Source organism: Globicephala melas, chromosome X (genome assembly GCF_963455315.2).
Source record: "Globicephala melas chromosome X, mGloMel1.2, whole genome shotgun sequence".
Classification (NCBI taxonomy): domain Eukaryota; kingdom Metazoa; phylum Chordata; class Mammalia; order Artiodactyla; family Delphinidae; genus Globicephala; species Globicephala melas.
Window position 1 is genome coordinate 110,255,225 of NC_083335.1, and position 12,220 is coordinate 110,267,444.

The following is a 12,220-nucleotide window of genomic DNA, read 5'->3' on the forward strand; positions in this document are numbered from 1 at the left end:
CCACTGCTCCAGAGCTGGGGAGCGGGGAGTAGCAGCCTGCCCCTCTCAGAGTGATACCCTGCTATGAGTGGGGTGCTGGGCAAGGGTAGCAGTCCCTGATCTTCTCAGCTTGCCTCTCTTGGCATGGAACCTTTACCCTATGTGAGCTGGGACATAGATGATCAGGGCCCAGTATTCTTGGCCTGTTTCACCTAAGACACAGCTTCTGCCATACAAGTGGGAACGCGGTGGAGAAATGGAGCCCTGGTCCTCTTGGCCATGCTTGCCTGGGATAGAGCTTCTACAGGACAGGGCTGTGGTGAATGAGGATGCTGGTGGCCTAGCCTTCCCAGGGAGAAACTGCCACCCGAGACTTGAAGCTGAGGGTGGGAGGGGGTCCCATCTTCTTGGCTATACCCATCCAGAGTAGAATTGTCACTCTGGGCTCGAGGGTAGGGGAAGAGCAGGTTATAGCTCAAATACTAGAGTCTCAGTCTTCTTATCAAGATTTACTCGATTTTCTCGAGTAAACGTTTCTCCATTTGCTGTATGTTCTTAAGACAACTTATAGAGACTTTAAATGGTTTTTAAAAAATATGTGTTACCAGTTATGTTTGTTTTTCTGGGGAGGGGATCTGAGGAGCTCAACACACCTGAGGCTAGCTCTAACTTTTTTTATCTTTTTTTTTTTTTTTTTTTTTTGCAGTACGCGGGCCTCTCACTGCTGTGGCCTCTCCCATCACGGAGCGGAGCACAGGCTCCGGACGCGCAGGCCCAGCGGCCATGGCCCACGGGCCCAGCTGCTCCACGGCATGTGGGATCCTCCCGGACTGGGGCACGAACCCGTGTCCCCTGCATCAGCAGGCGGACTCCCAACCACTGCACCACCAGGGAAGCCCCCTAGCTCTAACTTTTTGAAAATAGCAAACTCTATTTCTTCAAGGATTTTTTTTTTTTTTTTTTTTTTTACCTTCTGGACTTCACTGATTCACACAGCTCTTTTCTCCCTCTTAGTCTGAACTAGGAAATCTTTTACCGTAACTCGACCAATTTCAGGTAGAAGAACAAGCAATTTAACTTCTGAGTGTATAAATGGCATTTAATTTAATTAACTTTAGCAACATGGCTTTCTTGTAATAGATGATGGAGAAATTCGTCTCTAACCTACCAAAACCTTACTTTGCTGGGCAATTTGAACCTGTCTTTGAGAATTTGAAGATATTACTAGAGGGGGAAGGGTCTTTGTTCCTCCCATTCCCCAGTTATCACCAACACACCAAAAATTTTGCTACTTCTCTTTGTAACAGACTGACATTTGTAGTTTGAGGTGTTTAACCCCAATATCTAGTGTCCACGGGGACAGCATCCAGCTGCTGTTTTGTAGCAGGGTAAGTACTCTCATCAAACCTATTATCAGGAATCATGAAACATCAGGAAGCTTAGTGTTAGACAAGGGTTGGCCCACCACCTGTTTTGGGATGACCTGTGAGCTCACATTGGCTTTTACAGTTTTAAGTGCTTGGAAAAAATCAGAAGATGAATACTTCAGGACATATGAAAATATGAAATTCAAATTTGTGCCCATAAATAAAAGTTTTATTGGGACACAGCCATGCTCGTGTTTACATGTTGTCTGCAGCTGCTTTCATGCTGTAACAGCAGAGTCGAGTAGTTGCAGTAGAAATTATATGGCCCACAAAACCAGAAATATTTACCATCTGGCCTTTAACAGAAAAAGTTTGCTGACCGTCTCAAATATGGTTGAGTGGGGCATCACTAGTCATTTTTGCTTAACGAATTATTTTAGGGCCTAAAGACATGTCGTGACAGGACTACAGATGCTCTAGAAGGTACAAAAGAGGGAGATAATTGCAGGACAATTATTTGTATTTTGAATTTAGATAGAAATAAGAATGCCACCTGTCCTTGTGTAAGCAAATCTTATTCAAAAGGAAAACTTTAAAATGTCTGTCACATATTTGTTCCAAGCTAGTTCCCCAGTGTGGAAAGTTTTCCCAAGACTTCTGTTTGATCTGAGGTTGTAGCATTCTGACAGTTGTCTCTGTGATGAATGAATTTCTTTTTAATTTAGATGAAACTGTGTTGCTTCTTTGACTTCTCATTCTTGGTGAAAGTGTACTTCCCAAGGTTATGTCTGCATTATGCCAAAATTCCTAGATAACTCCCTTAGTTGAAAAAATTAAAGGGAAGAAGTCAGATGAATTATTTCTGGCACCGTGTAAGTTCTTTAAAACTTAGTGAAGATAAAGGAATTAGAGAGTCTGAAATTTTAACCTAGTTGCTTTTTATGACAGTATAGACAAAATATTGACTATGATAGAAGAATGTCATATAAAAACATATTTTAGTCCACCAAATCTGCTAAAAACTGAGCATGGGCTTAATGCTATTTAAAGGTGGTGTTTATGCTTTACAAAGGATTACAATTTGACTATGAAGCATGATTATTCCATAGAAAAAACATACTGTTTTACTTGAGTGTTGTTTGACAATATAAAAATTTTTAAACAGATCCTCTTTTTTCAAAACGTCTCTGAGACTAATCATATTTAGTAATATCTGCTTCCAGCAAAACAGTTTTTACTCAACGAAGTTTATAAATAGTTCACCTGTGGTTAAATTATCAAATAACAAGGCTTTTCCACCTATGCTGAAAGAAAGAAAATAAGCCTTTACATTGTAATCCTTGGTTATCATTGGGCTGAAGTTCCCTCTGATTTGGGGGGGAGATGTAATGAAATGATGTAATTTCTGAGACTTAAAACCCTAAAATCTTTGCTGATGAAGTTCAGAAACATATACAGATCAGTTCAGCATTTGAAACCAAATTTTTGTCGTATGTCCACGTGTTAGAGCTTGTGAAATTGAGTGGTTTCCTGTTTTGCGTATGATAGATTCATAGTCATATTGTGCAAGTCGTTCATCGTCAGACATTGTCTCCTTTCCTGTCCCACCAAGGTTCCACCTGCCCAAGTCCACAGCTGTGCTTCTGCATCAATTATTTCGTGAAACATTTTTGTTTCTTTTTCCCAGGCATCTAGTGGAAATTATTATTTCATCCTGTACATCATGACACCATGCGCTGATTATTTTTGCTGCGAGAGTGACGCCCAGAGACGTGCCTCGGAGTACATGCAGCCCAACTGGGACACCATCCTGGGTCCGCTGTGTGTGCCCCTGGTGGACAGGTTTACTAGCCCCCTCAAGGACATCCATGTGACCTCATGGTAATTCCCATCAACCGTCAAAACGCTGGGAGCTTTGCCAAAATTTTCCTTTCACGTCCATGGAGGTGATGTAACTTCAAGAGACCTTAGTGCCCAGAGAGTGGGGAACCCCGGCCAATTATTTTGAAGTCATCCCTGAATCCAGTGTTCCTTACTATCTCACTAAGTTGGGCCGTTGAGGTGTAACCAAAAGAGAATAAAACTGGAGATGATGTCAGGGTTGAGCTTGTGTTTGGCTCCATCTCCCAGTGTGACCTTGACAAATAACTTTTCTGTAGCTGTTTTCTCATCTAGAAAATAAGGAACTTAAGTCACTGATTTTCTTTCATGCTCTTTCAGCTCTGAGATTCTGTGTTTCAAGGTCATTTCTGAACGTGATTTCCTCCCTACTACCCATCAGCTGTTAAGGTTGTTAAAATGCGTCAGCAAAGTCATTCCAACCATAAGTCCTTGTGCTGTAAAAGTGGGGATGTACTGAGTCAAGCTGAAGCCATCCTGACCTCAGTGTGTCCTGTGACGTGTTCTTGGTAGATTTATGTCGGAGAAAGTGTGGAGTAGTGATTCAAGAGTTGACAGGTTTGGGTTTGAATCCTAGCCCAGGCGATTCTTCACAGTGTAGCCTTGGAACAGTTAGCTCACCTCTTTGAGCCTCAGTGCTCAAGAAACCAGTCCTTAAAACATCCCTGTTCTAAAACGTGAAGGCAGAAAAATTATTCTACTTAACCAAAGGATCCAGTTTTGGGGGGTTTTTTCTTGCCTGTGGCCAATTTAAAGGATTTATTCCTGAAAGTTACATCTCAAGAAGGATTTGTCCTTCCAAAACAAATGAAAATCCGAAGCACTGGCAGGACTGACTTGAAATGTAAGGGACCACACGTCCCTGTGGCTTGCATTGTGGCTCCCCAAACTGTGGAGCGTTACTACTGTAGGGTTGGTGTGAGGTGCACACTTGTTAACAGTCTGTTCTCTTTTTCTATCCTGTCACCTCTCCTCTGGACACAGAGTTTCTGCTACAGATTGTAATGGGAAAAGAAGACTGGAAACCCAGACATATGTGACCACATGCCAACATAGAAAGCAAATGGGAGACCTTCTGCAGCACATCCCTGGAAAGCCTCTTTCAGTCCCCCCTTGGTAACTATTGGTAACTATTGTCTTATTGCACAGTGAACATTTTAGTGAAGCTCAGGGAGAGAACTCTCTCAGTATCATCTTTTCAGGTCTGACAAGGAAGTAGGCTAGCTTGAGTCTCCTAGATGAGCAAGGTCTTTGCAAGAAGGCTATTCAAGTTTGTTTCTCATTCACTTCATGTATGTTTCAGGAGGAAAACAACTCTTTTGATTTGGTTTAATTTCAGAGAACTTGAAATACCTTTTATTTGATTCCACTCCTTGAACTACCAGATACCTGGCAAGGGTTAGTGAGAGGGTAAATGGTGCTTATGGTTTAAAACATCTGTAACAGGGATGGCAGATAAATTTTCAGCTCAAATGCCAACTTTGATAGATTGATGAAGGCTACCCAGAGCCCTGTGAGGAAAAGGGGTTTGAAGCTATTTCTTTTTTTTTTAATCTTTTTAAAAATTAATTAATTTAGTTATTTATTTTTGGCTGCATTGGGTCTTTGTTGCTGTGCACGGGCTTTCTCTTGTCGCGGCGAGCGGGGGCTACTTTTCATTGCAGTGTGCGGGCTTCTCATTGCAGTGGCTTCTCTTGTTGTGGAGCATGGGCTCTAGGCACGCGGGCTTCAGTAGTTGTGGTGTGAGGGCTCAGTAGTTGTGGTGGGCAGGCTTAGTTGATCCGTGGCATGTGGGATCTTCCAAGACCAGGGCTCGAACCCGTGTCCCCTGCATTGGCAGGCAGATTATTAACCACTGCACCACCAGGGAAGTCCCTGAAGCCATTTCTAAGTCCACATTGATGAGCAGCATCTTCCCTGGTTACCAGAGGCAGAAATGGCTGCAAATTTATTACATATATGATGTCTCCAAGCCATACTTAATTCAGTGTTTTGTTCATTTACTTACAAGTTACCATTCTTATTAGGTTTCTTAGTTTATTAAAACTATTTTTCAGAATTACCCTTGAAAACAAGTCTAAACTAAAGTATAAATTTTTACTTGTCAGGCTGAACTAATAATACTTTAACAGCTTTGATGCCTTTATAGTCCAGCAAATGGACAATGGCTGTCACCCAACTTACTGACTCATTTGATTAATCATAGAATTTTAAACATTAGCAGAATCTGCTAATTTGCTTATCATTGGGGTAACAAGCAATAGACAAATAAGGAAATAAAAATTAAAGCAATGCACTGATAATTTTATCAGAGCACTTTCTGTGGGACATCACTTAATTCCTGAAATGTTCACTGAGATCTTATTATAAGCATTGGACCAGGCTGTGTACGGTAAACACTTTTTTTGACATAGTTTTATAACTATTAAAAGTGACATTTGTTAGGTGTTGTTTTTCATTCTCTGAAGAGTGTTACTTACTGAACCTATTCTTTTTAATAAACAGCCTAATTTTACTGTCTCCAGTTAAAACATTTCAGCTGCTTAATGGGTTGACAGTATTACAGCTTGGCAATGCCCAGTCTCCATAAAAAAAAATTACTTGGAGTGTAGACAACATATTTAAGTCAATCTATGGTCATTGTAAGTTGGCCTCTGTATACCAAATTCGGTCATTTTTAAAGATTTTAAACCAAATACCAGATACTAGCATTGGTTCTTTGAGGGGCTATGGTGAGACATTCCAGTGTGGAATTAAACTGCTCGAAATGTTGTCATACATCCCTATTATTATCTAGACGCTCACATGAAGAAAGTTTTACATCTTATATTTGCTTACAGAAAAGACTCTGGCTGTCAAAAATGACAAGGGGAGTAGGGGGTAAAAGGCCGAGGTTGCTCGTAAGCGTCCAGGCACGGCTTCTTGGATTGCTCGTGGACACATCCAGGTTCTGGCTCTCGACCAGCTGCAAAAAGCTTTGTGATTACTAGCTGGGGACACCTGATAGATACATTTTAAAGAAGTTCTCATTTTACTCTGTTTCGTGGCTTTGGAGTTTTGTTCAGCTTTGTGAAAAATCTCTTAATCGTGGGGGAAATTACTATTCAAGTAAGGTACTTTCTTGTCTTCTTTGTGTTTGAAAATACCAGAGAGAGGGGGATGGGCTGGGGTGGGTAGCAAGTCCTGTGGGTCATCCAGATACATACGGGGTCAAGTTTGAAAATATTTTCAAGGTCATAATGAACTGATATTTCTTTGTTACTGTTTAGTGGTGAGTTTTTGCAGAATGTCACTCACAAGTAGGACGTGTCTCCTGTTTGGGGATGCAGGGAGTCTGAGGTCTGGGCGAGACCCCCATGTGTTAGCCTAAGTCCTGTCAACGAGAACCAAGTTTGTTTGAGCTGCTAAGGGCAACACAGTCCTGGATGCACATCGATGCGACTGGAGGTTTTCTTGTTTTCCTCTCCAGTGCTTATTACAAAGAAACCTTGTTAAATGACATCCGGAGAGCCAGAGAGAAATACCGGGGTGACGCACTGGCAAAGGAGCTGGCTCGCATCAAGCTCCACACGGACAATACCGAGGTTCTGACCTCAGACATCGTCATTAATTTGCTGCTGTCCTATCGTGATATCCAGGTATGAAATATGCTTGTCTGAGGCTATCACACTTCTTCCTTGACATGAGGAATTTCTCATATGAAGTACTCTTACACTAGGTGTATGGTTAGGTAACTGTTTTACAGACAAAATAGGGATGTGGCTAGGTCATAGGTCACCTCGCATATCTGTTGTGGTGGAAATATTGAAGAAGGCCACTCCAGCAAAATCTCAGAAACAGTACTGCTTAATAAAAGGAATTAGAACTGAACAGTTTATATGCACTTTGTGTTAGGCGTTGTTCCAAGCCCTTTGCAAGTCCTAATTCACTTAATTCTCTTCATAAGCCTATGGGGTATACACTTGGATTATCTCCATTTTACAAATGAGGAACATGAAGTACAGAGAAGTTAAGTAACTTGCCTAAGGTCACACAGCAGTTGGCAAAGTCAAGGTTCAAACTGAGGCAACCGGCTCTGTCCTCTTTGCTCTTAACTCCTCTGCTACTTCCTTTAGGCCTTTGTCACTTCATTCTTTGTTTACCACTACCTATTAGTGGAAGGCACAGCAGGAGTAGGAGAGGCAAGTCCAGGACCCAGGGAATGCCGGGGTTTTTTCTAAGACAGGTGACAGAGGCTTCTGGAGAGTTCTTGAGACAGGGTTTGTAGAATATGGTACCATGGAGGAAATCAGTCGTTTCCTCCCTCCAAGTTTAATGCTGTGGAGCCATTTCTAAGGATGTCTTGCCTTCCTTTCCTTTGGAGGAGCACAGGGCGATGTACGTAATCTGCAGAACTCTACAAAGCCATATTGGAGGTTGTTGGCCACGGGTCTTCAAATCTGAACGAGAGAGGCTTCCATTTACAACCTGAACCAAGAACAGAGTCAACCACTTAAGGAACTCGTGCCCCTGGTGATAAACAGATGCATCTAATTGATTTTAATAGCAGATGCTATTAGGAATTATGATGGTTAAATTATGCCCCATGGAACAAGAGAATGGGAATGACCTTTTTTGAAGTTTTTCTTCTGTTGAGTTGCTGGCTTCCTTCTGCCCTTGCTTTCACGCATCTCTCCTCTTTATAACCTTCCGTTGGTGGGACTCTTGGGCTCAAGGGTGAGCTAGAAGCTTCTTGCAATACTCTGCCTTCCCTATCCCTGGGTAGCAGCATTGAGGTGTAAAGCCACAAAACAGACGTGAGATTTCAGTGGGAAGTCCTCATCTGCTAACTGTGGCTGGCTGTCAGCGAGTTGGCCCGGAACGATTGTAAGCCCGACTGAAATGGTAGCAGATGGCACTGCTCAGAGGGGACACAGCTCAGACAAACACAGTAGCAATTTCTCCCTGGGTAATTATTGCAGTTTAGAGCTGTGGTTCTCAAGCGGGGGACATGTGGCAGTATCTGGAGACATACTTGGTTGTCACAACTCGAGGAGGGAGGGGGAAGTGCTCCTGGCATCTAGTGGGTCAAGGCCATAGATGCCACTTAACATCCCACGATACACAGCAGAGCCCCCACCATAAAGAATGATCCAGCCCCCAAATGTCAGTAGTGCCAAGGTTGAGAAATTCTGGTTTAGATGAATGTGATTGTTTCTGACAAAATAGGAAGGATTGGGGTGTTCCCCCCCTTTACATGGCAAATAACTGTAAGATTTCGTACATGTTTATGTCCCGTTCATTTTAACCCACAGCCCTGCTGGTGTTAACTCTCCTCCACTCAAAAGTGGTAGCTTTTCCTGGCTGCTGGGCTCATTTGTTTTGTTTTATCGTCTTTGAATCTAACTTCCTTTCCTCGGTCCTTTTGTGACCTCTGATAGCAGGGATTCTTTCTCTGTCTTCTCTCTCATCCACCTTGTTGTTTTTAATCTCACTGCTATTCTTTTAAGGGCTTTAACGTCACTAAATGTTGCCTGTAGGGAAAGGCTTGTATTTAAATGCTGAGGCGGTCTCATGTTCGTAACTGTTCAGAAAAACCTGCAAAGAGCTGTGTTTCCTGCCTTTCTCACCTTGAGACCTCTTGCCAACAGGACTGTGATGCAATGGTGAAGCTGGTAGAAACACTGGAAATGCTGCCGACGTGTGATTTGGCTGACCAGCATAACATTAAGTTCCACTATGCATTTGCACTGAATAGGTAAGAGTGATAATGTGCGTATAGAGTTTTGAAATATGCCAGCTGTTAAATTGTCTCCTTCTTTCATTCAGCCCTCATTGAGTATGAGCCAGATCATGAGCTGAGTGCTAAAGTTAAGAAAATGGACAAGGCATGATCTTAACCTTCAGGGACTTTGTCTTTGGAACATATATTCTAGCTCTGAGATCAGACATGTAACTAAATACCTACAGCTCAGAATGATAAATATCTTAATGAATATCAAAGCATAATAGAGGGAGGAAGGCATTTTGCTTTGGGGTTTTAAAGAAGCTTCTCTGGGGTCTTTGGGGCTGGGTTTTTTTCCCCCAACATCTTTATTGGAGTATAATTGCTCTACAGTGGTGCGTGAGCTTCTGCTGTATAACAAAGTGAATCAGCCATAGTTACACACATATCCCCATATCTCCTCCCTCTTGCGTCTCCCTCCCACCCACCCTATCCCACCCCTCTAGGTGGTCACAAAGCACCTAGCTGATCTCCCTGTGCTATGCAGCTGCTTCCCACCAGCCATGCATTCTACATTTGGTAGTGTATATAACTTCATGCCACTCTCTCACCTTGTCCCAGCTTACCCTTCCCCCTCCCCGTGTCCTCAAGTCCAGTCTCCATGTCTGCGTCTTTATTCGTGTCCTGCTCCTAGGTTCTTCAGAACCATTGTTTTTAGATTCCATATATATGTGTTAGCATACGGTATTTGTTTTTCTCTTTCTGACTTACTTCACTCTGTAGGACAGATTCTAGGTCCATCCACCTCACTACAAATAACTCAATTTCGTTTCCTTTTATGGCTGAGTAATATTCCATTGTATATATGTGCCACATCTTCTTTATCCATTCATCAGTCAGTGGACACTTAGGTTGCTTCCATGTCCTGCCTATTGTAAATAGTGCTGCAATGAACATAGTGGTACATGACTCTTTTTGAATTATGGTTTTCTCAGGGTAAAGGCCCAGTAGTGGGATTGCTGGGTCATATGGTAGTTCTATTTTTTGTTTTTTAACGAACCTCCATACTGTTCTCCATAGTGGCTGTATCAGTTTACATCCCACCAACAGTGCAAGAGGGTTGCCTTTTCTCCACACTCTCTCCAGCATTTATTGTTTGTAGACGTTTTGATGATGGCCATTCTGACTGGTGTGGGGTGATACCTCATTGTAGTTTTGATTTGCATTTCTCTAATGATTAGTGATGTTGAACATCCTTTCATGTGTTTGTTGGCAATCTGTATATCTTCTCTGGAGAAATGCCTATTTAGGTCTTCTGCCCATTTGGGGATTGGGTGGTTTATTTTTTTGATATTGAGCTGCATGAGTTGCTTTTAAATTTTGGAGATTAATCCTTTGTCAGTTGCTTCATTTGCAAATATTTTCTCCCATTCTGAGGGTTGTCTTTTCGTCTTGTTTATGGTTTCCTTTGCTGTGCAGAAAGCTTTGAAGTTTCATTAGGTCCCATGTGTTTATTTTTGTTTTTATTTCCCTTTCTCTAGGAGGTGGGTCAAAAAGGATCTAGCTGTGATTTATGTCATAGAGTGTTCTGCCTATGTTTTCCTCTGAGAGTTTTATAGTGTCCGGTCTTACATTTAGGCCTTTAATCCGTTTTGAATTTATTTTTGTGGATGGTGTTAGTAAGTGTTCTAATTTCAGTCTTTTACATGTAGCTGTCCAGTTTTCCCAACACCACTTATTTAAGAGGCTGTCTTTTCTCCTTTGTATATTCTTGCCTCCTTTGTCAAAGATAAGGTGACCATATGTGCGTGGGTTTATCTCTGGGCTTTCTGTCCTGTTCCATGGATCTGTATTTCTGTTTTTGTGCCAGTATCATACTGTCTTGATTACTGTGGCTTTGTAGTATAGTCTGAAGTCCAGGAGCCTGATTCCTCCAGCTCCATTTTTCCTTCTCAAGATTGCTTTGACTATTCGGGGTCTTTTGTGTTTCCATACAAATTGTGATATTTTTTGTTCTAGTTCTGTGAAAAATGCCATTGGTAGTTTGATAGGGATTGCATTGAATCTGTAGATTGCTTTGGGTAGTAAAGTCATTTTCACAATGTTGGTAATTCCAATCCAAGAACATGGTATATCTCTCCATCTATTTGTATCATCTTTAATTTCTTTCATCAGTTTCTTATAATTTTCTCCCCACAGGTCTTTTGTCTCCTTAGGTAGGTTTATTCCTAGGTATTTTATTTTTTGCAATGGTAAATGGGAGTGTTGCCTTAATTTCTCTTTCAGATTTTTCATCATTAGTGTATAGAATGCAAGAGATTTCTGTGCATTAATTTTTTATCCTGCTAGTCTACCAAATTCATTGATTAGCTCTAGTTGTTTTCTGGTAGCATCTTTAGGATTCTCTGTGTATCATATCAGGTCATCTGCAAACAGTGACAGTTTCCAATTTGGATTCCTTTTATTTCTTTTTCTTCTCTGATTGCTGTGGCCAAAACTTCCAAAACTATGCTGAATAATAGTGGTGAGAGTGGGCAACCTTGTCTTGTTCCTGATCTCAGTGGAAATGTTTTCAGTTTTTCACCATTGAGAACGATGTTGGCTGTGGGTTTGTCATATATGGCCTTTATTATGTTGAGGTAAGTTCCCTCTATGCCTACTTTCTGGAGGGTTTTATCATATGTGGGTGTTGAATTTTGTCAAAAGCTTTCTCTGCATCTATTGAGATGATCATATGGTTTTTCTCCTTCAGTTTGTTAACATGGTTTATCACATTGATGGATTTGCGTTTATTGAAGAATCCTTGCATTCCTGAGGTAAAACCCACTTAATCATGGTGTATGATCCTTTTAATGTGCTGTTGGATTCTGTTCACTAGTATTTTGTTGAGGATATTTGCATCTATGTTCCTCAGTGATATTGGCCTGTAGTTTTCATTTTTTGTGACATCATTGTCTGGTTTTGGTATGAGGGTGATGGTGGCCTCATAGAATGAGTTTGGCAGTGTTCCTCCCTCTGCTATATTTTGGAAGAGTTTGAGAAGGATAGGTGTTACCTCTTCTCTAAATGTTTCATAGAATTCGCCTTTGAAGCCATCGGGTCCTGGGGTTTTGTTTGTTGGAAGGTTTTTAATCACAGTTTCAATTTCAATGCTTCTGATTGGTCTGTTCGTATTTTCTGATTCTTCCTGGTTCAGTCTCGGAAGGTTGTGCTTTTCTAAGAGTTTGTCCATTTTTTCCAGGTAGTCCATTTTATTGGCATATAGTTGCTT

At 41.5% G+C, this 12,220-nt stretch overlaps 1 protein-coding gene across 1 annotated transcript in view; it reads left to right on the forward strand.

Annotated features, from left to right (window-relative positions):
• Window positions 1-12,220, forward strand: part of MAP3K15 (mitogen-activated protein kinase kinase kinase 15) — a 148,575-nt gene that overhangs the window by 46,333 nt on the left and 90,022 nt on the right. The window contains 3 exon segments of the mRNA XM_060291968.1: window positions 3,034-3,227; window positions 6,715-6,883; window positions 8,876-8,982. Of these exon segments, the coding sequence (XP_060147951.1) occupies window positions 3,034-3,227; window positions 6,715-6,883; window positions 8,876-8,982 (470 nt within the window).